The sequence below is a fragment of the Hyperolius riggenbachi genome, chromosome 2 (assembly GCF_040937935.1).
Source record: "Hyperolius riggenbachi isolate aHypRig1 chromosome 2, aHypRig1.pri, whole genome shotgun sequence".
NCBI classification, from domain to species: domain Eukaryota; kingdom Metazoa; phylum Chordata; class Amphibia; order Anura; family Hyperoliidae; genus Hyperolius; species Hyperolius riggenbachi.
Window position 1 is genome coordinate 177863592 of NC_090647.1, and position 25175 is coordinate 177888766.

The 25175-nt window shown below is 42.5% G+C and overlaps 1 protein-coding gene across 2 annotated transcripts in view; it reads right to left on the reverse strand.

The window, feature by feature from the left end:
* Window positions 1–5147: 5147 nt before the first annotated feature.
* Window positions 5148–25175, reverse strand: part of LOC137545980 (protocadherin-9) — a 125007-nt gene continuing 104979 nt past the window's right edge. For both annotated transcript variants that reach the window (XR_011026140.1, XM_068267838.1), the window contains exon 4: window positions 5148–5341. Coding sequence is in view for 1 of the 2 variants with exons in the window: in XM_068267838.1 (XP_068123939.1) it covers window positions 5327–5341 (15 nt within the window). In the remaining variant the exon portion in view is untranslated. The remainder of the gene's footprint in view (window positions 5342–25175) is intronic.

Genomic DNA, 25175 nt, shown 5'->3' on the forward strand with positions numbered 1-25175 from the left:
AGATACACTGAATTGCCATGTGGACAGATTGTGGCGGACTCAATTAAATGTTTTAGAATAAATGTATTTAATACTCACACAAAGTTACTATTATTGCCTTCCCAGAGTTACAGTAGCCACATGGGGCAGACAGTGGTGGCCAACAGTGCTACCATTAAAACCTACAGCAGACAGGCTCTCATCAGCATCCATAAAAATGCGGTGGGTTCTATAGATGGTATACTGTAGGATACTTGAGTACCCAAGTAACATAAAATTATAAGCACTCCCACCCTGCTGGCTGCCCTGTCCAGCAGCTGAACATCTTCAGATGCCACAGGAGGAGAAACTCTTAAGACAAGCAACAGTTAGGTAAGTATAATCACTTTTAATGTTACATAAGAGTCACACTTTAATGTCTAATCCAGGGGCTGATGTGCTTGAGTTGATATTATTGTATTGTATGTGTTTTAGTTCAGGACTGCTTCAACAGACACTATGCTAATATTAGCCTACTTTTGGCTGAAATGTATTCATTCAAATTATATGCAAAGGCACTCATTGTCTTCAAAACATACCCAACAGATGCAAAATCACACCTAGATCTACATTTAGAGAACAACTTTCAAGACAGAAACAGCATACAACAAAAGCATAGAAAATATTGGTTGAACGAGAGAAAAAGTGAGAGAGACTGAAGATAATCCATGCAGTGTGTGCAGGCAATGCCATAAGAAAACTGAAAGCAGACTGACGGGACAAGTGCTGGTCAGAGGCCTATTGTGTCAGTATATACATCTGCAACTGCTGAGACACCTCACATGATTCCACAACATAGAAATCTGACTCTCGGGGTCTTATTTTTACAAAAATACCTTAACTGTGTTTTAGACTTTGTGCCCCTACCATATTAATGTTACCCAGGCAGCAAAAGCTATTGCACTAACCTCACATCCTACATATGGCTGAAAGGAAATGGTAAACGTTTATTAAAGGAGAACTGTAGTGAGAGGGATATGGAGGCTGCCATATTTATTTCCTTTTAAGCAATACCAGTTGCCTGGCAGCCCTGCTGGTCTATTTGGCTGAAGTAGTGGCTGAATCACACCAGAAACAAGCATGCAGCTAATCTTGTCATATCTGTCAAAAAGAAAACACTGATCTGCTGCATGCTTGGTCAGGGTCTATAGCTGAAAGTATTAGAGGCAGAGGATCAGCAGGATAGTCAGGTAACTGATATAGCTTTAATGGAAACAAATATGGCAGCCTCAATACACCTCTCTCTACTGAAGTGAGAGGGCTATGAAGGCTACTATGTGTATTTCTTTATAAGCAATACCAGTTACCTGGCATCCTGATCATCTTTGGCTGCAATAGAGTCACTCTGAACCACACACCTGTAGCAAGCATGAAGCTAATCTTGTCAGATTTTGTAAGAAACATTTGATCTGCATGCTAGTTCAGGGTTTATAGCTAAAAGCATTAGAAGCAGTGAATCAGCATGGCAGCCGGGCAATGCTCATTGTTTAAAAAGGAAATAAATATGGCAGCCTCCATATCCCTCTCACTTCAGTTGTCCTTTAAAGCCCTAGTTCACCCTCCCAGGTTTTTCATGGTTAGTAACACTGCATTACAGAGCTGAGCCATTACACAACTTTCACATTTGATTCAGCTGTTGCATAGAAATTCCCTTTGGAAAAATGAGTCAGGTGACCCCGAGAGATGTGCAAAAACTATGGACTAGTCAGCAGAGTGGGGGTTTTCCCCTCTGCACAGAGCAGTTCACCTGACCTCACAAATACCTTCACTCTCTGCTCCATTGTGAGCAGCACAAGGCAGAGGGGAGCAGGGTCAGCTCTGTGTTCACAGCAGCTGTATGTGATATTTGCACAGGAAGTCGGCAATGCAAATTCAGCCAGCTAAGTAATGAAAAACATGAATAATACATAAATGGTTTATGTGCCATGCACACTGCAAATTATGATGTATTGCCCAGCCTATAGCTTCACTACAGAAACTGATCTGAGAGGAACACAGAGGGTACCACTAACTCCCTTTTAACAAATGCTTCTTGCCAGGTTGTTGTGCTGATTCCACACCTTTAATACCCTCTAAGTTACTGACCCAGAACCAGTATGGAGATTATGACTGAAACCACTGAACCTAAAATTAGCATAACAATATTGAATATATTTCAGATGCAGTACAGCTGCAAGAGATCGTATGTGCAAGGTACTCAAGTTTGATATTAATTCAATGGAAATAAACAGAACACAGCCTCCATGTACCTACGGCACATGTGCTCTTCCAGCTTGGTGCACACCCAATTGCAATGGCACAATCAATTATTGTGTCACATTTTAGCAACTCGTACTACAATTGAATATGACCCTGGTTAGAATTTACTTCTGCTGCCAAATAAAAGCAGATATTTTATAGTAAATCCTGTGCACTCCAGGTTTGCTGAATTACATATTCCTTTTTGTTCTGTACAGTTCTACATCCCAAGGCCCCTTTCAGATGGAAGGCTGAACTGCACACCTGAGTGTGGACCCTGTGTCATTTTTTTTTTTTAAAAAGGTAACATTTTAAATGCCAAAGTACAGTTAAATAAAAAATAAATGATTGCAGAGCCCGGACCACATAGGGCTCCATAGAGCTATACCCACATGGTCCATGGTATGGGAGGTTCTGGAAGAGAGGGCCAGCCAAGCTTACCCCTCTACCCCAGAGCCCTTGTCCAATCCATGGACAAGGGACTCTTCCCCAGCTCCTGTGCCCAGGAGAAGGTGGGGCCGTCACACGCCCTTTGGGAGGGGTTTAAGATGGCCTCTGGGAGTCCCCTTTAAGAAGGAGCCCCCATGATGCCCACCTTCTCACCAGGTGAGATAAGGAAACTAACATACCCCTTAATCATTTCCATGAAGAGTTCATCTGTCATTTAAGTCAATGGCGCTCACTGCCAGTGTTTGTTTCCCGATGTTCTAGCTGTTAGTGCGGTCTCCTAACAGCTGAAAGTTGACATGAGAATAGATATCATTGGCAACATTATCCGTTTTTACATTTGCGTATTACCCTAGTAAATTATATTACTATGTCCCTTATCAAGTTATGTACATAAGAATACTTTGGACTTAGTAATGGTATTAAGTATGATAAAAGAGATGTGATAACTGGGATCCTTTACAGCTGTACTTCTTACACCAGAGTCTGTGGCACAGCACAGCACAGCACAGCACCTATTTCAAATAATACTACATCATTATGTAGTATTCATTCTGTCCTGGCCTTTTCCCTCTTATTCATCTAAGCTATTAATTTCTTTTCTCATTTGCAGTAAAGCAAGAAATGGCCTGTTTTGTATCTATAAAGTTACTATAAGTCGTACTCAGCCCGGCTTTATGAGGTTGACCTTGCACTTTTTACTATCCTTTATTTCATCATCTTCATTCTATTTGTGTCTTTCTGGTTATTGGACATGAAGTGTGCATCAAGGAAAACAGAAGGAAACTCGCTAAAGTAGCATTGCAGTATATAATAGGAAGCCCGTCTATCAGTGCAATCAATAAAAAGATTCCATTAAGTAGCATAACAGCAATGCATTTACTAAACACTTTTTCAGAATTAGTTAAAGGGGAACTCCATCAAGACAAAAAACACCAATAAAGTACTGTGCACGGTGTTAGGTTGTTAAAGCTCTATATTTTTATTTTAAAATGTGGCTATGGTTAAAACAATTGTATTAATCATTTGAAGAGAACCCTGAAATACAAAAGAGAGATGCTTACCTAGGTAGAGGGAAGCCACTGGAGACCACTGCTGCTGAATGGACACTTTACAAGATCACATCTGCACTCCTCTTTATGCATGATCATGGCCATGCTGCACCCGCACAAGCATGGCCATGCCTTCACAGTTACATGGAAGAGCTGCTCTGACTTAGTGTACAGGCCTGACTATACTCGCATAGGCACAGTAAGGCTTTGAACATGCATGAAGAGGAGCGTGGCAATGTGACACATCCAACAAGCTCTTATCAGAAAGGGGTACAGGCAATGGGGGGAGAGGGGGGGGGGGGTCCAGGAGGACATAACAAGCCAGACCTACTATTCTAACTACCCCCAGTGGTGGAATCCGAACGGATATGGGAAGCCTCTGCAAGATCTAGGGGATTTCATCTTTTTAGGTAAGTATCTATTTTTTTTTTCATCTTATGCTGTCTCAGGTATACTTTAAGTGTTTACTTTAGCACAAAAAAAAATATTTCACTGTCCCTAGTAGAGGAGGGGCCTGCATTACAGCCAGTCATGACTCTTCTTATTTGTATTATCAGCCAGCCTTTGACAAGTTTCCTCTGATGAGCCAGAACTACTATTCTAACTACTACTTAATTTTCTCTCGAGTTTTACTCTTGATCTTAACAAGCAGAACTGAATAGAAGTTACGGAGACTTCCCAATGACCTATGAAAGTAGCATCAATTATTCACATTTTTTTCCTCTCAAAGAAAGAACCTGTAGTCTGCAACGCTGCTACTTTCCCATGTTTCTTGTCAACCTGTAGGTCACCTGGAATGATGACTGCTAAGTCTCTTTCTTCTACAACAGCATCAGTGTCCCATTAATCCTCAGCTCTTCTATTACATCCTTGCTGGCCCATGTGTGCCATTTAACATTTAGTGGCATTGAACTGCAGGAGGAATGCTTCCGACAATCCTACTAATCTACCTAATTCATTAATCACTAGTTTACCCAAAGGAGTGTCAACTTTTTCTTTGCAGCACCTTATGCCATTTATAAGAAGTATGTTTTCACGTCCAGCCTGTCTTTTTTTACAACTAATGAATATCTTAAATAGAACATGTACTAAAGGAGATCCCTGGAGAATGCAATGGTTAACCTGTCCTTATCCTCAATGTACTCCTGTTGCCAAAAGTTCCTGCCAACTATCCATCAAGCAACTTGGTGTTAAAACAACTGACCTTGAGGAAGAAAGTTATTTATAAAACCATCTGTGTAAACTTAAAAAAGTAGTAAATAGTAACCATTTGTGCTCAGAGAATTATGATCCTTCGGTACTATAATTATTGCTTTTATTTGAATCAAAAATATTGTTTTTAGAATGTATCTACCTCCGTTAAAAAATAGTAAAGAGCTCTTTTGGGGTCAAATGAATGCATTTTAATGTTCTGCCCACTACACCATTCCCAAAGCTTGAGCACCACCATCTACTATGCATAGGTGACCTTATCCATTAATGTCCTGCAGATGGTGGAAGCTGGTTAAATCGTAAAGTGGTGAAGATTTTTGAACTCCTCTTGAAATGACATATGTCAGTTATGTTCTGCATCAGCACCTCTGGACCTACAGTATATAAAAGAAGGTTTTAAAAAAGGATGATACTATTAATTTATCATCTAACTTTACAATGTAAAGAGTAAGCTTTCAGCCCAATAGATAGGTCATTTTTTAAAACCTATTCCTGATACACTGACTATGATGTTAGAATGCACAGCTTATATACATTTTAACATCGGAGGGTTGTACATATATTTGTTTTGCTAATATAAATAAGTGTGATTAAGATGCATTAATTACAACGGGTCATCAAAAAGGTTAGTGTATGGATGTTTGCTAATCCCTTAAGTGTTGAAGGGTTATTTAGGCCTAGTAGATAAGACCCCCTGTATGTTTCTCACACAGCTAGGATTGTAGCCTGGCAGGGATCAGGACTTAACCGCATAGGTGATAGTTTTGGGACAAGTGCTACAGATGTGTTGGTACCCTGCATGTTAGTGACCCATACTGTTTCTATGGATGAGGAAGGGGGGACAAAGGGCAACACATTGTGGAGCAGCCAGGAAGGGTGAGCAGGATTAAAATGTTGTTAGCCTGCGCTCAGCCGAGATGTCCCTGCTTTCCACATCATCGCTTATTGACGTATCTGGGCTGCTGTATACATCCTCGATTACTGGAAGAGGTGGTCCTCGATTGGCTGCCTCGACCAAGAACCACCTAGCATTTGTACAGAATGTCAAGTTTTGAAAATTACTTCCGAGTAGCTCAGTGCCCAACATAGAAGCACATAAATGTGGCAAGGAGTGGTAACCATTGCAAATGTGTGCTTTTCTAGCTGTGATTTTTTTAATATATGGGCTTAACCAAGGCTTTAACCACTTCAGCCTACAGGGTTGAGATTTTTTTACATCTGAGCAACTTTCACCTCCCATTCATTTGCCAATAACTTTAGCACTACTCATCACAATGAATTGATCTATATCTTGTTTTTTCCGCCACCAATTAGGCTTTCTGTGGGCGATACATTTTGCTGAGAATTAATTTTATTCTAAATCCATTTTAACAGGAATATTAGGAAAGAAATGGAAAAAAATAATTATTGCTCAGCTTTTGGCCATTATAGTTTGAAATGTATACATGCTACCATAATTGAAACCTATGTACTTTATTTACCAATTTGTCCCCCTTACTGTATCATTTAAATTATGTCCCTATCACAATGTATGGCGCCGATATTTAATTTGGAAATAAAGGTGCATTTTTTCAATTTGCGTCCATCACTATTTAGAAGCCCATAATTTAACCGGTTCAGCGCCGCAGTGCCGAAAATCTCATGCATCCGAGCAACGTTCACCTCCCATTCATTCGCCTATAGCTTTATTGCTACTTATCACAATTAATTGATCTATATCTTGTTTTTTCCGCCACTAATTAGGCTTTCTTTGGGTAGTACATTTTGCTAAGATTTATTTTTTTCTAAATCCATTTTAACAGGAAGATTAAGTAAGAAATGAAAAAAATTCATTATTTCTCAGTTTTTGGCCATTATAGTTTGAAATTAATATACGCTACCGTAATTAAAACTCATGTATTTTATTTGCCCATCTGTCCCGGTTATTACACCGTTTAAACGATGTCCCTATCACAATTTATGGTGCTGATATTTCATTTAGAAATAAAGGTGCATTTTTTCAATTTGCGTCCATCACTATTTATAAGCTTATAATTTTAAATAATATAATAACATACTCTCTTGACGTGCATATTTAAAAAGTTCAGACCCTTGGGTAACTATTTATGTTGTTTTTTTTTTTTTTTTTTTGTATTTTTTAATTTATTTTTTTATAAAAAATGTATGTGGGTAATTTTTGGTGTGGGAGGGAAACTGCCTATTTTAAATGTAAAATATTATAATTCTTTAATTAAAAATGTATGTGGGTGCAGTTTACTATTTGGCCACAAGATGGCCACAGTGAAAAAAGTCCTGGATGCGAACGATCTCGCATCCAGGAACTAAAATGCTAAGCAGAAGTTTCCTGGGGGCAGAAATACCGCGCTCTCTGGATAGAAAGTGTTGGTATTTCTGCGGGGAAGTTAGATCGGTGAAAGAGAATTATATTCCCATTCCCTGATCGGGGGGCTAGCGGCGGGTGCGCGCTTGGGCGCGCGCCATATCGCGCGCACCACACAGGCAAAGCAGCAGTGCCTATCTGGACGAGAAAGCTCGTCCAGATAGGCTGAACCGGTTAATAAATCATATTGATATACTCCTTTGACATGAATATTTAAAAAGTTCAGACCCTTAGGTAACTATTTATGTTTTTTTTTTATTATTGTAATTTTTCATTTTATTTTTTATTAAAACTTGTATGTGGGTATTTTTTGGTGTGGGAGGTAAACAGGGGATTTTAAATGTTTTAAAATGTATTTATTCAATTCAAAGTGTTTTTTTTGGTGTAGTTTGCTATTTGGCCACAACATGGCCACAGTCAAAAAGTCCTGGGAGCGATCGATCTCGCTCCCAGGAAGAAGTATGAAGATGGGGAACTTTTTGATCTCAGAAAAGCCGCAGCGCCTGAAGAGACGCTGTCGGCTTTTCTCCGGGGGGGTCCGATCAGTGAAAGGGATTTATAATCCCTTTCATTGATCGCTGGGCTAACGGCCAGCAGCAGGGGCGCGCAAGGGGAGGCCCGCGGGAGCGCACACGACCCGCGGTAGTGCGCGCAGCCTAACTGGATGAAAATTTTCGTCCAGTTGGGCTGAAGTGGTTAAAGAAGGATATAAGAGAAATGGGCCCATATGCAATTAATTTTTTCACCTGAGTTTTCTCCTAGGTGATATCTTCACACTTTAACAATAAAATGCCTTTTAAACCACAAGCTAGCAAGAAAATACTCAGAATAATGTAGGCAAACCTTTTCACCTACATTTGATATTGTTTCAATTGTTAAGTGCAGAAAAGTTAGTTTAAACAGAATATGAAAATGTATCTCCTTGAAGAAAACTAAGAAGAAAAAGTGAATTGCATATGGGTCATGGATTCACATGCAATTCACTTATTCTCCTTACTTTATCATCTAGGTGATATTTTCACACCTTGTCATGAAATGCAGTTTAAACCACCAGCAAGCAAGAAAACACCCAAAATAATTTTGACAGTACTTTTTCATCTATTTTGGTACTTTTTCAATTGCAAAGTGCTGGAAAGTTATTTTAAAAAGATAGAGAAAAAGTAAATTGCATATGGGCCTTGTTCTCTGACATATGCACAAGTCAGTTCTGCTGCCAACTTAGTTTATCAGTGTTCTCTGCAGTCAGTTATGTAAAAAAAAAAAATCATATTTGTATAGTAAAGGTGAAGCATCATCTCAAAGATAAAGGATTTGTCGCTACAGTCCAGCTTCAACTAAAGTTGAAACTGATCTGGGTTGCCTAAAATAAGAAGGAACAGTGTGATTTCACCTATTACAATTATATTTAATTAATCACAGTAAAATAAGTAAACTTAATAGTAAGGCTGTTGCTTTTGTTAGAAATAAATCAAAGCTGACACTAACACCTTCATGTTTAAAGGTGTTGACTTGTCAGGTTGCTGTGACAGTTTACTCAAGCCAGCTTCTCTTCTTTTATTTTGTAACCTCAGCAGAGGTGCATCCAGCATATGGCAATGAATGGCGTGTGACATGGGTGCCATACATACCATGTTATAAAATGAATTACTATTAACTAGCGCAACAGAATACCCAAGAAGTTCAGGGTGACTCAAGACTATTATGGAAAGTGTTAACTAGGGATGAGCTCCCAAATAGCGCAGAATTCCAATTTCCGAGTCTCCAATCAGAAATTGGCTTTCCGTGGCAGAAATTGGTAATTGTAAATTGGTGATTGGAATTCCACGGAATACCTAGTTTCCGAGACCGATATTTCAGCGCACCAAATCTTAGAATTATTGGACAATCTGAGAACTCGGAAGTGTACCGCGGTACACTTCCGAGTTCTCGGATTGTCCAATAATTCTAAGATTGCAATCCGAATTGCAAATTATGCAAAGTAGGGTTCATCAACATAATAAAGCGGATTCCGCCCCAAAAAAACCCCACATTTTTAATTATTTAACTTTATTAACAAAAAAAGCCAAATATACATATATTTGTGTGCAAATCAGAAATTCAGTCGGAAACCGGAAATTCTGATTTCTGTGGAATTTTGTAGAAATCAGAAAGACACCTGTTGGGATTCAGAATTCCATTGGAATCGTAAAATGGCATTTCCAACCATCACTACTATCAACTCCACAATTGGTCAGGAGGAGGCCCGGTGTGACAGGAGGTTGTCATGTACTCTGATACCTAGAAGTACTGCTGCTCTGTGCACCTACTACCCTTTGCAGAACACACTTCCTCTTCTATCTGCACTTGCTGCTGGGTCCACTGTCTTCCCTGCACCCCTCTTCTCCTGTCTAATAACTGATCATTGTTAACACAAGTGATTCTATATAGATCTGAGGTGGATGGGCAAAGGACACACAGCAGAAGCAGCAGATCTGGAATGGAAGAAGAGATAGGTAATGCCTACACTGCCTGAGTGAGGCATTTGTTACTGGGGTCTGTCATGAAGGTCTGCCTGTTTGGCTTGTAATAGTGGCTATGTCATCTGTCACTGGGTTCTGTCTGGTACAGAGGCCTGTAATGGAGGTCTGTTATTTTGGTCCATCCGGGGGTCTGTCTGTTATTGGAGTCTGTCATTTTTTTTAACTAGGATTTATCAAGGGGGTCTGCCTGTTATGGTGGTCTGTCATGGAGGTCTGTTACTTACTGTGGCCAAAGTAAATACGGCTGAATTTAATATGGCTGAATTTAGACAAAAATATGTTTTTTGCACAGATATATTCTCATGAAAAGAAAATGCAACGTATGTATTACATTAGAATTCGATGTATATAAGGTGAAAACTAGGGATGCTCAAATTCGGAAGATACCCGGATAGTTTCAATCCGGATATCTCCCAGTAATGCTGTGCGGGCTGGGCGGAGGGGTCAAGCTTACCTCTCTGACGTCTTCTTCGCTCGTCCCTCGGCGCCTCCCACGATGCGGTCCACGCGCATCACGTGACTACAAACGCTTTCTCCTTCAACCCGGAAGGAGGAAGTGTTTGTAGTCACGTGACCGCCGCGTGGACCGCATCATGGGAGGCGCCGAGGGACGAGCGAAGAAGACGTCAGAGAGGTAAGCTTGACCCCCCCGCCCAGCCCGCACAGCATTACTGGGAGATATCCGGATTGCAACTATCCGGGTATCTTCCGAATCCGAATTTGAGCATCCCTAGTGAAAACATGTTGTATCTTTTTTCTGCAAAAATGTTTGCTGTGTAAATGTGTTAGTTTCTATAGTAAGTCAGGAAATGTAAAGGGACCTTAAAGGGAACCTGAGACGAGTAGAAAAAAAAAAGTTTATACTGTACATACCTCTGGCTTCCTCCAACCCCCTTCTGGCTAATCGGTCCCTCGTCATCCGCCTCCACTAGGTGGCCCTGAATTCTCCACTAAGCGGCCTGGTAATTTCACAAGTTGGGGCATATTGCGCATACAGGGCACGGCCGCATACGCGACACATCGTGTTCCCATCACCAGGAGAGTTCAACGCCTGCTCAGTACTACTGCAATGGCATAGAATGCTTCCAGCCACAAGAGCATCATGGGGTAGTGCGGGTGGCTGGACTGCACCGGCTGGCACTTACTTGTGAAATTACCGAGCCACCTAGCGGAGGATCCAGGCGGTGTGGGAAGGCGGCTAAGGAACTAAATAGCCTGAAAAGGGCTGGCGGAAGCCCCAGGTATGTATAAAACTTTTTTTACTCATCTCAGGTACACTTTAACTGGATACCAGAAAAAGAATAATACACTTTCTACAGACAAATATTTCATACATGCTTCAGAATGCATCAATTTTTAATAGTAAATGTATCTCTTATCTAATGTACAGCTTTTCTGTTCCCTTTCTCTGAACAGCAGCTATGCAGTTTATCAAGACAGTCACACTAGCCTAGCAACCGTGGCTCATTGTTAGGAATTTAATTTGTTTTTCTGACTTGGGTTAGCAGCAATCAATATTCAATAATGGCTCTTTGAGTCTTTATTAATTATCTAAGTTGTTTCTCAAATACACAAAGTATGAGGTGGCTGCCACCGTGTTAGAGGTGGCAGACTTATATGTAATCAGCTGCAGCAGTAAAGTCTAGTACAGATATATAATTGTAGTCAAACATGCACAGCACTATCTCACTACCATCATTCTTTGAGAAGAAAGCTACACATATGAACATCTGTGCTTAGTTTGGGCAAGCATGCAGGTTTATACCAAAAGAGAAGGAAAGTAGAGAATACAGACATGTAAAAGATCATCTGCTGTAGAGTCAGGGCTGGTTCACACTTGGGCTCTTTTAAAGAGAATCTGTACTCTAAAATTCTTACACTAAAAAGCATACCATTCTATTAATTATGTTCTCCTGGGCCCCTCTGTGCTGTTTCTGCCTCTCCCTGCTGCAATCCTGGCTTGTAATTGCCATTTTTATGCAGTGTTTACAAACAAAAGACATAGCAAGTGATTCGCTGAAAGTAGGTCAGTGTGTGAGTCATACAGAGTGTGCAGGGGGCCTGGAGAGGGTGTGTATAGCTTCTATCCAATCACAGCAGAGCAGCACATTCCACACATTCCAGCCTCAGCTGACAGAGCTGACAAAGGAGAGAAGATTAGATCATATAACAGAGATAATACAGCCACTGTGCAATTAGGAAAGGCTGCAGTTAGACAGAGCACATTAGGACAGGTATAGGAACTTATAGGATAGAAGAAATAAGGATGAAAATTTTGTTACAGAGTCTCTTTAAGTGATGTAGCTATTGTGTCCCTATAATATAGTATGTAAAAAAGGCACCACGTTATGGAGCTAGCCAATGGTAGAATATAAGTAAATAACCAATATTTTACTAATGAGCACTGGCTAATTATGATAGCAGAATATTCGTCTTTTTTACCAATATTTTACTATCATCTAATATAACTCTCTACTCACACCCTCTACTCACACACCCTCTGCACCACAATCTTTGGCGATATCAGTGCCAGATTCACTGCAAATATTACACTTCGCTGATTTCTGCACCACCTAATTCTGATAATTATGAGGCACCACTGGAACCCAAACTTCCCCCTAAGCATTGCTATAGCCTAGTGTTGGGCGAACACCTGGATGTTCGGGTTCGCGAACGTTCGCAGAACATGGCCGCGATGTTCGGGTGTTCGCGCCGAACTCCGAACATAATGGAAGTCAATGGGGACCCGAACTTCCGTGCTTTGTAAAGCCTCCTTACATGCTACATACCCCAAATTTACAGGGTATGTGCACCTTGGGAGTGGGTACAAGAGGGAAAATTTAGCAAAAAGAGCTTATAGTTTTTGAGAAAATCGATTTTAAAGTTTCAAAGGGAAAACTGTCTTTTAAATGTGGGAAATGTCTGTTTTCTTTGCACAGGTAGCATGCATTTTGCCGCCATGCAGTCATAAATGTAATAAAGATAAGAGGTTCCATAAACAGGGACCGGCAACGCTACACCAGCAGCAGCACACGTGATGGAACAGGAGGAGGCGCAGGAAGAGAAGGCCACGCTTTGAGACACAACAACCCAGGCCTTGCATGAGGACAAGAAGAAGTGTGCGGATAGCATGCTCTTTGCCGCCATGCAGTCATAAATGTAATAAAGATAAGAGGTTCCATAAACAGGGACCGGCAACGCTAACCCAGCAGCAGCACACGTGATGGAACAGGAGGAGGCGCAGAAGGAGAAGGCCACGCTTTCAGACACAACAACCCAGGCCTTGCATGAGGACAAGAAGCGTGCGGATAGCATGCTTTTTGCCGCCATGCAGTCATAAATGTAATAAAGATAAGAGGTTCCATAAACAGGGACCGGCAACGCTAACCCAGCAGCAGCACACGTGATGGAACAGGAGGAGGCGCAGGAGGAGAAGGCCACGCTTTCAGACACAACAACCCAGGCCTTGCATGAGGACAAGAAGCGTGCGGATAGCATGCTTTTTGCCGCCATGCAGTCATAAATGTAATAAAGATAAGAGGTTCCATAAACAGGGAACGGCAACGCTAACCCAGCAGCAGCACACGTGATGGAACAGCAGCGACACAGAGCACAATGCTATACAGGTTGAGCGGTGTACTACTGTTCCCAGCAGACACACAGAGTGGCAGTAAACACAATGCTATATAGTGTGGCTGAGCGGTGTACTACTGTTCCCAGCAGACACACAGAGTGGCAGTAAACTCAATGCTATATAGTGTGGGTGAGCGGTGTACTACTATTCCCAGCAGCGACACAGAGCACAATGCTATATAGGGTGAGCGGTGTACTACTGTTCCCAGATGACACACAGAGTGGCAGTAAACACAATGCTATATAGACAGTGTGGCTGAGCGGTGTACTACTATTCCCAGCAGCGACACAGAGCACAATGCTATATAGGGTGAGCGGTGTACTACTGTTCCCAGATGACACACAGAGTGGCAGTAAACACAATGCTATATAGTGTGGCTGAGCGGTGTACTACTGTTCCCAGATGACACACAGAGTGGCAGTAAACACAATGCTATATAGGCCTCAATTCACGGAGCATTATCAAACGTTTATTAAACACTTTATCAAACCTTTGATAATTTACCTCATGGGTAAAATCTCATTTTGAATTCACTAAGGTGTTATATATTTGTTGAACGTTTTATCGGTAAAACATTCGATTAATATATAACACCTTAGTGAATTTAAAATGAGATTTTACCCATGAGGTAAATTATCAAACGTTTGATAAAGTGTTTGATAAACGTTTGATAATGCTCCGTGAATTGAGGCCATAGTGTGGCTGAGCGGTGTACTACTATTCCCAGCAGACACACAGAGTGGCAGTAAACACAATGCTATATAGTGTGGGTGAGCGGTGTACTACTATTCCCAGCAGCGACACAGAGCACAATGCTATACAGGGTGAGCGGTGTACTACTGTTCCAAGCAGAGAGACACAGAGTGGCAGTAAACACAATGCTATATAGTGTGGGTAAGCGGTGTACTACTATTCCCAGCAGCGACACAATGACCGGGGGACCCTGGCTAGCCTGGCTGGAGAGAGAACTACCCTGCCTGCCTACCCAAAGCTAAACCCACAGACAAATGGCGGAGAAATGACGTGGATCAGGTATTTATTTACCCGAACCACGTGACCCGTTCGGCCAATCAGAGCGCGTTCGGGTCTGAACCACGTGACACATTCAGCCAATCACAGCGCTAGCCGACCGTTCGGGGAACGTTCGGCCATGCGCTCTTAGTTCGGCCATATGGCCGAACAGTTTGGCCGAACACCATTAGGTGTTCGGCCGAACTCGAACATCACCCGAACAGGGTGATGTTCTGCAGAACCCGAACAGTGGCGAACACTGTTCGCCCAACACTACTATAGCCGCAATCATCATTACAGTCAATGCGGCACTCATTCTACCAAAGGTCCACAGGCGTCAAAATGACCTACTTCAAATATAGTGGTTTTAAACTTAGGATTTCCATTAACTGGAATAAACACTTTTATTTGTCCATAAAGGTTATCATGCTGTGGCTAGTTTAACTTTACCAATATTATTCTCTGTTAGGCACACAGTTGTCATGAGATTATGTAGACATTTAAATAATTAGCTGCACTGGACAAGGGACATTGGGGTGTATTCGCTATGAAACACCATATTCCAGCTGAAGACCTACCTGCCCTGGTTCATGCACTTGTATCCTCCCGCCTAGACTACTGCAATGCCCTGTTCAGGTTCTGCGCCCCTTAACCACTTGCCGACCGCACGCTTATACCGTGCGTCGGCAAAGTGGCAGCTGCAGGACCAGCGACGCAGTACTGCGTCGCCAGCTGCAGGCTGATTAATCAGGAAGCAGCCGCTCGCGCGAGCGGCTTCTTCCTGTCAATTCACGGTGGGGGGCTCCGTGAATAGCCTGCGGGCCGCCGATGGCGGCTCGCAGGCTAAATGTAAACACAAGCGGAAATAATCCGCTTTGTTTACATTGTACGGCGCTGCTGCGCAGCAGCGCCGTAAGGCAGATCGGTGATCCCCGGCCAATCAGCGGCCGGGGATCACCGCCATGTGACAGGGGACGTCCTGTCACTGGCTGCACAGGACGGATAGCGTCCTGTGCAGCCCCGATCACCGGGGATAAGCAGGTAGGAGAGGGAGGGGGGAATTTCGCCGCGGAGGGGGCTTTGAGGTGCCCCCCCCCGCAACAAGCCTGCCCACCAGAGCGATCAGACCCCCCCTGCACACCATCCCCATAGGGGGGAAAAAAGGGGGCGATCTGATCGCTCTGCATGAAACCTGATCTGTGCTGGGGGCTGCAGAGCCCACCCAGCACAGATCACAAAAAATAACGCTGGTCCTTAAGGGGGGTAAAGGGTGGGTCCTCAAGTGGTTAAAACTAGTAGCAAATCACACATCACCCTAGTACTGCAAACTCTTCACTGGTTGCCAGTAAAATGGAGAATCCACTTTAAGGTCTGCCTGCTGACATTCAAGGCCCTAAAACACATGGGACCCAAATACATAGCAGATCTATTGGAACTTTATTCCCATCCACGCACCCTCCATTCTGCCAACAAGATGAATCTGGTTGTTCCCAGGATACACTTAACATTTGGTGCTCGGGCCTTTTCCTATGCAGCCCCTACTCTATGGAACTCACTTCCACAATCAGTACGAGAGGCTCCTTCTCTGGACAGCTTTAAAAAAAGGCTAAAAACTCACCTCTTTTCCCGAGTCTTTGAGACTGCATAATGCAGGGTCACAGCACTTTGAGTCCCCAGGGAGAAAAGCGCTTTAAAAATATTATTGTCATTGTTATTAAACTACAATAAGCATAATAACATGTGTAAAGTCTTACCACATCAGGCAGTTTAGTAACTATACCCTTTTGTTACTGGTTTTCAACACCTGCACTAATGTATTCACTGGCAAACAACCCTTAGGCTATGTTCACAGTGCTCAGTTACGTTGCATCATGACGGATGTTTTTTAATGGAGAATATCGCACAGCAATGAAAAGTCAATGCAACTTTCACGTGCATGCGGTACGAAGTGCGTCAACGGGGTACATAAAAATAACGCAGATCCTGCTATGCGTTTATGCAAATTATGCATTGACGCGTTTAATTTTAGTCTATGGTAACGCTTGCATGTTTGAATTTTTACGTTGCGTCACACTATGTTATAGCCATTGCACATGCGCACATCTATTTTTAAAAAGGTGGGGCTTTATAGTCTGAAATGTGCAACACAAACGTCGCACACCTATGATGCAATTGTCATTCTTATGCCTCTGTTACATTGCATGCCACCGCAACAGATTACTTGCTTCTTTGCGTTGCGTTTTATCTGCGTTATGTAGCAATGCAATGCGCATTGGCACTGTGAACATAGCCTAACTGCACTTTTCGCTCAGGCCGCGTGTTATATAGGGCACTTCCGGCACAGCATACCACAACGCGGGTAGCATGACCTACCCCACAGACTTTCATTAGGCTGCATTAAAATTACCACACCACGCCTCCCCAGCGTGAAAGGACCCTCAGTCTAGGTCAGGCATGTGCAAACTTGGCCCTCCAGCTGTTAAGGAACTACACGTCCCACAATGCATTGCAGGAGTCTGACAGCCACAGTCATAAAGGCAAATGCATTGTGGGACTTGTAGTTCCGTAATAGCTGGTGGGCCAAGTTTGTCCATGCCTGGTCTAGGTTCACAGTGGTCAGTTGCATAATCCATGCGTTGAAATGTATGTTACCTGCAATGGAGACTGGACATAGACTTTATTACAAAGCCTGCATGCAGCGAGTTAGAGTAACGCAATCAGTTACAACGCTTTACTGTGAACAGCTCCATAGGATTGTATGGGCAGCGAGTTGACCTGCAGAATTATTCTACAACGCAACAGAGCACTGTAAACTAGGCCTCAAAAGCACTGTGAAATAATAATATGATAAATATGTTCCATGAACCCTTGCAACAGACAGAACCAAAACTGAGACCCAAACTAAAAAAATTGCATTTTTCTGAACAAACTTGGAATGTACCTATAACACTGTTCAGCAGACCACATAATGGTCACAATATCTTAGTAACAGTAAGAGGACACTTAATTATTAATAATTATCGTCCTTTCCTAAATTTTATCATATGAACACTTGCAAGCAAAGCATTATATATATTAAACCCTATAAAACAACAGTTTTTCCCTTGGCAAATTTATCGTTTTAATTTCCAGTTATTCTTTTTGTTGGTTCAAACTTGCTTCCATAGCTCTTTCCCAATTAAAGACCCTGTTCCCCAGTTTAATTCACAATTAACAAAACGGATGCTTGGAACCTGTAATTGTTATTTCCCACTTGAAAATAATAATAATAAAAAATCTTTTTATGCAACCTATTTGTGGTTACCAAGTGACCTCTTACAGTACTGAACCACTGACTAATTAGCCGCACAAGTATCTATGTTAAGTGACACGCTGAACAACAGTATTTAATTAGAGTAATAAACCCTTCTTCATGCAAAAGATTTACAAAACAGAGAGCCACAATAAACCACATAACTGTGACAAACACAAAGAAAGCATACTTTCTAATTTACTATGCACTTTGTTCCCATGCTTATGAAACTGGCTTTACAAAATTACATAACAGAGGAAGGTTCGCCTGTGCAATTAATATCTGTATATTTCTCTTTCCTATTTCTATAATAAATAGAAGATCCGACCGGGTTTTTGAATGTGTTGAATAACATATTTGACTATTTATCCCTTCAAAAAATGGCATAAGGTACACAAAAGGCTTATCAATGAAAGAAAAGCGTAGCGCTCAAAGATTGTAATTACTTACTATTAGATCTTTGTAAGCATCCAGAATTTAGCCATGTAATCCTATTAATAAAATCCAAATGTCTTTCAAAAAAACCTGGCAAAAGCTGTTATACACATGTATTGAAATAAGTCACTCTGTGCTATTGTTTTGCAGTTTACAGAGCAAAAGCAACCACCGCCAAAAAGCTTTCTGGTTATAGAACTCAATTAGGCTAATTGGAAAATACTGGCCAAGTTTCTTTTTGTTCCTACGTGATGGCGCAGAGAGATAAGCCAGTATCTAAGGTTTGTAACCCATAGAGTTCAACTAACACACATGAAATATTGGATGGTCATGTTGGTTAAAAAGAGATCTTGGTTGGGTACTGGAGATGATCAGTGAGAGGTACCGTATTTTTCGGACCATAAGACGCTCCGGACTATAAGACGCACCTAGTTTTAGAGGGCAAAAATCAGAGAAAAAAATATATACTTAACTTGGTGCGTCCATGGTGCAGGGACATCTTGTGGATCTTTTCTCCCTAAGCGGTCTCTATCTATGCTACACTGCCCAGCTACACTAAACCTTACTGCCCCACTAGCTACTCTACCTACCCTAGACTTACCCCTGCTACCACACTAGCTACGCTAACTACCCTGGACAAACCCCTGCTGCCCCAATGGCTACACTAACTATCCTTTACAAACCCCTGCTGCCCCCTCCCCCCCCAGCTACCTGCCACAGAAGATTTCACCAGAACCAGCCTGTAAGTCCTCTTCTCCATCTTCTCTCATCCTCCAGTGGAACGCTTTAGCTCTGATTACTCTTCTTGTCTCAGAACCTGCTGTACAAATCCTCCAAGGCCTCCGTGAAAGACATTGGCATGATGGGGGCATGGCCAGCATGGCAGCGGGAAAGGAGCACTCGTGCCAAAAATCCACTGCAAGGATGGAGACATACTGGAGCTTAATGCTGCCAGCCAGTGGGCAGAACATGGCTGTTGTGCACAGCCGTGTTGTAGCTGCCAGATGTCATGTGATCACGGCAAACACTACCGCGGCAAAGAAAACATGCTGGGGGGTCTGGCCAGCTTGTCAGAAGGACGCATCTCCAGGAGCTTCTGGGAGCTTCAGAGACAGATCAAGGACACACCAGGGCAACCAGCACTCCCGATCCTCCCCGTGGCATGTAACTGAGAAGAGAACATCCTGGAGATGCAGGAGGAGTTGAATCACGCTGGATGGCGGCGTTTTATAGGTATTTGGTTGGGGACACGTACTTTTGGCTGCACATTTAGCCGAACATTCGGACCATAAGATGCAGGCCCCCCCACACACACACACTTGTGGGGAGAAAAAGTGTCTTATGGTCCAAAAAATATGGTAACTTATTTTGACTGTGCAATTTCTGTTGCACCTGCACTTTGTTCCAAACAATTTCAAGCTGCGTACAAGATGCAAAAAAAAGTTATCAAATAACAATTTTTTTTATCATTTCTAGTTGTCACATGCAAAGGTACCTATACCTTTCACACTAATTTTATTGTGTTGTGTTGCACCGGACAATATCATTGCATAGCAGCCATCGTATGGTAAATGCGCTTCCCACTCAAATGTGCTACTAAAGATACATATGCAGTTGCCCACTCTCAACCTAGGGGTTTCTTCCATTAGTACCTCACTTACTTGTAGGTTTCTGTAACTGTATGTTATGCACCTGGAGTGATGATAGCTCATGTATTATACAGGCAACTGTGCTAACCTTACAGAATCTGACCCAGTTCTGAAAACTCATCCCTTTAATTACAGCTGGGTCCAGTGGTGGCTGGATAGTGTAATGGTTAAGGACTCAGACACAGGAGACCTGGGTTCAAGTCTCAGCTCTGCCTGTTCAGTAAGCCAGCACCTATTCAGTAGGAGCCTTTGGGCAAGTCTCCCTAACACTGCTGCTGCCTATATAGCGTGTCCTAGTGGCAGCCACTGCAGCAGCTCTGGCACTTTGAGTCCAACAGGAGAAAAGCACAATATAAATGTTCTGTGTCTAAGAACCTGCATAACTTAGACTTGCCAGTAGTTAAAGTGAACCTTAACTGAGAGGGGTATGGAGGTTTCCTTTTAAACAATACCAGTTGCTTGGCAGTCCTGTGATCTCTTTGGCTGCAGTAGTGGCTGAATCACACATGCAGCTAATCCAGTCTGACTTCAGTCAGAGCGCCTGATCTGCATGCTTGTTCAGGGGCTGTGGCTAAAAGGATTAGAGGCACAGGATCAGTAGGAGAGTCAGGCAACTGGTATTATTTTAAAAGGAAAAATCATATCCTTCACAGTTTAGGTTCCCTTTAAAGGGATGATTTGGTAACTCTGACCTGACCTGTCAGCTTTGAAACACACCGGACTACTCAGCTCTTCTCCTATCTCTGCATGGGTGCATAGGCAGCCACACACAAAGACTGCTGACTCTAACTTAGGGCTCTTTCATATGGGCAGCTGAAGACAGTGAGGTCACCATCTGTCGGTTGCTCTCTTGCACCCACTTTTTAGCGCTCAGTACTGGTGTTAGCCAGCTCCCCTGCCCTCCATGAAGTCACATCTGAGCACAGCCAAAGCTACGTTTAGGCAAGACATGTCACAGCTTTCTGCCACTCTCTATGTCAAGCACTGACACTCATGGTGTTAAAAATGCTGCCATCTGGCTGTATTTTAATTGCACCCAAATGGCACTCGTAGATGGCCGACAGGATGCTGTACTGCCCGATAAGTGTATAGTTCAGCCTTTTATCTGAAAGAGGCATTACTGGGTTGAGTGTGAGGGGCAAGAGCAAAGGGGTAATCCCACCTGCCAAACTATTTTCCTCACAGATGAGAAGTGTCTTGCAGCCATTTGGCCTCAATTCACTAAGCTTAACTCCTGTCTTTAATAACTCTTCTGAGCTGTTTTACAGTTATCACCATGGTGATATAATTGTGATAACTGTAAAACAGCTCTGAAGAGTTATTAAAGACAGGAGTTAAGCTTAGTGAATTGAGGCCTAAATAAAGTATTGCCACCTGATCCAGCTAGATAACTGAATCATGTAACTGTCATCTTATTAATATCTTGGTAGCATCAAAAGATGCTCATGATGGCAAATTAAAGAGGAGAGCGCATGCACTATTTATACACTTGGTGACATTATAATATATGTATTATGATCATCAATATCAAAAGTAATGATTTTGGATGAAATCCATTTCATGTGTGATGTATCCGGCCTTCAAGCACAATGATGGCTACATGGAAACACTGCGATATTTAGAATTATATTTTTTCATAAAGTGTACTTGAAAGGAAAAAGAACCCCTACGGAGTACTCAGCTCAGGAGGAGTAAGCCACTAAAGCCACTAAAGAGGTTTCCCCATCCTACTCCGTGGCCACTGCAGTGCTGTGACCCCCCAAAAATAGCTTATTGGCACTTGCTGACAACTCATACTTGCGCACTAGCACAGACCTACTCAGCTTTCTTGGGAAAAAGCTGGATCAGATTGAGCACGTGCTACTGTGCAAGCCGCCTGTACAGTAGTACCGACCTGATTAGGCTGGGCTTTGTCTGCCGGAACACAGGCGGGTCCGAGTTACTGCACAGGTGTACTTCGGGGTCTTGTCGCTGGATCGGTCTGCCTGATGAGAACTGGGAAGACTCTTCAGCATTCAGAGGCTTCCCACTCCTGAGAAAAGTATCCAAATGAAGCCTATACAAACCTCCCACGTTTGCTTTAATCACAGGTTTTACTGGGTTAAACCTGTATACTACAAACAATCCACTTAGGTCATTTATGAAGGTTTATAAAAAAAAGAAAGAATAGCGGGATTATAACATTTGCCTATAGCAACCATTCAGATTTGATATTGTATGCTCTCCTGAGACACAAAAAGTGGGCCACATTTTGAACAACTTGTGTAATGAGGTCCTTTGCTGACATTTCAGCTTTATAACAGTTTTAAAACTAATACACTGTAAATCCATGCTCCTTTCTCAGTATTCTCTGCGCTGTGGAGATTTATCTGATCCCCCAGCAGCTTCAATTTAATCTTTCACAGGCAAATTATTTCTTGGTTTGTATTTTGAGAACCCATAATAAATTGCTCTTTCACAAACAACGTGCACGCTGTTTGTTGGCGTGCCTGCTGGTCATGTGACCCCCTAGCACTTAGTGTATTGCTTGCAGAAGTGATTGCTTTATAACAATCTACTTAATGAGTTCTTTCTAATGTTTATAACATTAACTGTCTGTATTTATCCACCCTTGAAATTTCTTCAGCTCACCTGTGTCTGAAACTGAATTTATCAGACTTTTGCCTAGTATTTCAAGCTGAAACAATAGCATACGGCATCTAACAAATATCTGCATTGTATGAAATTGAATACTGTGTTTTCCTTTATGTGGCGTGTATGTGGTGTGAGGTAAATGACTCAAATTTCCATGGTACTGACTTTTCCTATATTGTGTAACATGTCCATAAATAAAATAACAGAAAAGTATAAACTAGGTACCCATTTACTGTATATTCTCTTTTTAATTTAAAAGATGGCTAGTAGGATATCAACAATGTTACTGATAGTCCATTATTAACCACTTTCCCCACCACTACAGTATATCTACGTCAGCTGTGGCACTCTCCAAGCCACAGCCACGTAGATATACTGACCTGCCTTAAGCCCTTTTGTGCAGGGACAGGCGCGCTTCAGAGCGCACCCCCCGGCACTGTCGGTTGCCTTACTAATTGGCAAAAGGGAACATGTTCCCTTGTAGCCAATTAGTGACCCCCCTGCGGATGAACGATCACCGCTGTAACAAACAGCGTGATCCTTCATCTCCCCCTCCTCCGTGCACAGATGGCTAAAAAAATGTAAATAAAGCCGCCTCTCTCACCTTACCTAGTTCCAGCGATGAGCCTGCAGCCTGAGCATCCGATCCCAGCTCTGAACTCAGCCGCGTATTGCCGGTGACCCGGGTCCCGGCTTGATGACGTCATCAAGCCGGGACCCGGGTCACCGGCAATACGCGGCTGAGATCAGAGCTGGGATCGGATGCTCGGGCTGCAGGCTCATCGCTGGAACGAGGTAAGGTGAGAGAGGTGGCTTTATTTACATTTTTTTAGCATCTGTGCACGGAGGGGCTGCCTAATGGGGGGGGGGTGTCATACATCTGGCTACCCACACTGGGGGGGGGGAGGGGGGGGGGTTTGGGGGTGCAAAAAACTGCCAGGCATCTGGGTAACTGGGGGGGATGACATCTAAAAATGGGGGATCATTTGATTATCTGGGGGAGGGGGTAACCTAATACTGGGGGCACATCTGGCTATAATTGGTGGGGGGGGGCAATTCTGGGGGTACATATGGCTATAAAGGGGGAAATTTTATCCGGGGGACACAACTGCCTATAATGAGGGGTGCCAATCCTGGCGGCGTTACTGTCTCTCTGTACTGGGGGGTGGTAGATACATGGGACACATCTGACTATACCGGGGTGCCGATATTGGGGTCACATCTGGATAAACTGGGAAGGTTGGGCTGATACTCGGGGCACATCTGACTATATTAGGGGGGACATTAACTGGTGGAATGGTTTTATAAACTGTGGTACTTTTTATTTTTAAACTGGAATTGTTAAAAACTGAGAAATAATGCATTTTTTTAATTTTTGTTCCCTTTTTTCAATTAAAATGCCTAGAAAACAAAATTGTTCTTGGGACTAAATACCCCCCATTGAAAGCCTGGTTTGTCTTGAAAAAAACGATATATAGATCATTTAGGTGTAGTGAGTAGGGATAAAGTTATTGCTGATTGAATAGGGACACCGCTAAAGCGTCAAAACTGCTCTGGTCAATAAGGGGAAAACAAGGTCTGGATGCGAAGTGGTTAATGGGCAATAGCGAATACCATTAGTAGAATACATGTTATTTTACCAATATTCTACCTAACCGCCCATGTAGTGTAACACCACTGCCTTAGCACATAATGGAAAATAAATGCCTGTTTATTTCAATAGCCCTGATTCTTCAAAACTTGGCCTGACTTGACTAATCCTGTCTGCTACGACATGAGCCATATTTGACCATATAGAGAATTGCTGAAAGGTTGGTACTTAGGACTGCAAACTCTTTCCATAACAGCATACAATCCAGGTGTTCAGGACCACTTTTGTTCTCTAATGATCTCTCCAGCAGTCAATAAGGCTTGGTTCAAACATAAAGCTGTACATTTTCAGTCCAGTACAGTACTGTCCCGTCTGTTTTGCATTAGTTTTTTTGAAATGTATACTTTTTATGTGTGGACACACCCATCGAAACACATACAAAACTGATACAAAACTGACAGGACTGGATACCTTTTGATGAGTGAATCAAGCCTAAGATGCAAATAACTTTGAGTTGATGCAGGCTTACGCAAATTCAGAATGCACATTTTCTGCAGAATGAAAATGTACCAATCAAATCCCATCATGGTGGAATTCAATTGGTACATTTTCAAGTTGTATAAATGTGCATACCGAATTTTAATTTTTCTGCTTCAAAAGCATTATTAGAATCTCATTGACCATTCCTTATCTCCAGCACTGCAGTACCCTTATTTTTGGGTACATGTGTACTGTAGCTTTGCATCCGACAGTATAGTCACATAGCAAATATCATGGTAGTGGTGCGATGGAAAGTATTGAAATAACGCGCAGCATGCTGTGCAGTATCAGACAACGTGTGCATTTACAGTTGCAGTGATGTATGCTTATATGCTTCACTGTATTAATTGCTTTGAGCATGTAATGCACAACGCTATTTTTCCCCTCCGTTGTGTTGTGATCCTGTTTTTACAGGGTACACAATGCAACACTCCAGCGTAAAACTAGCCTTAGACCAGGGTCACACTTAGTAGAATAGCATGAGTTTTCCCCATAGAGCATATTGGGAAACTCATGGAATTCT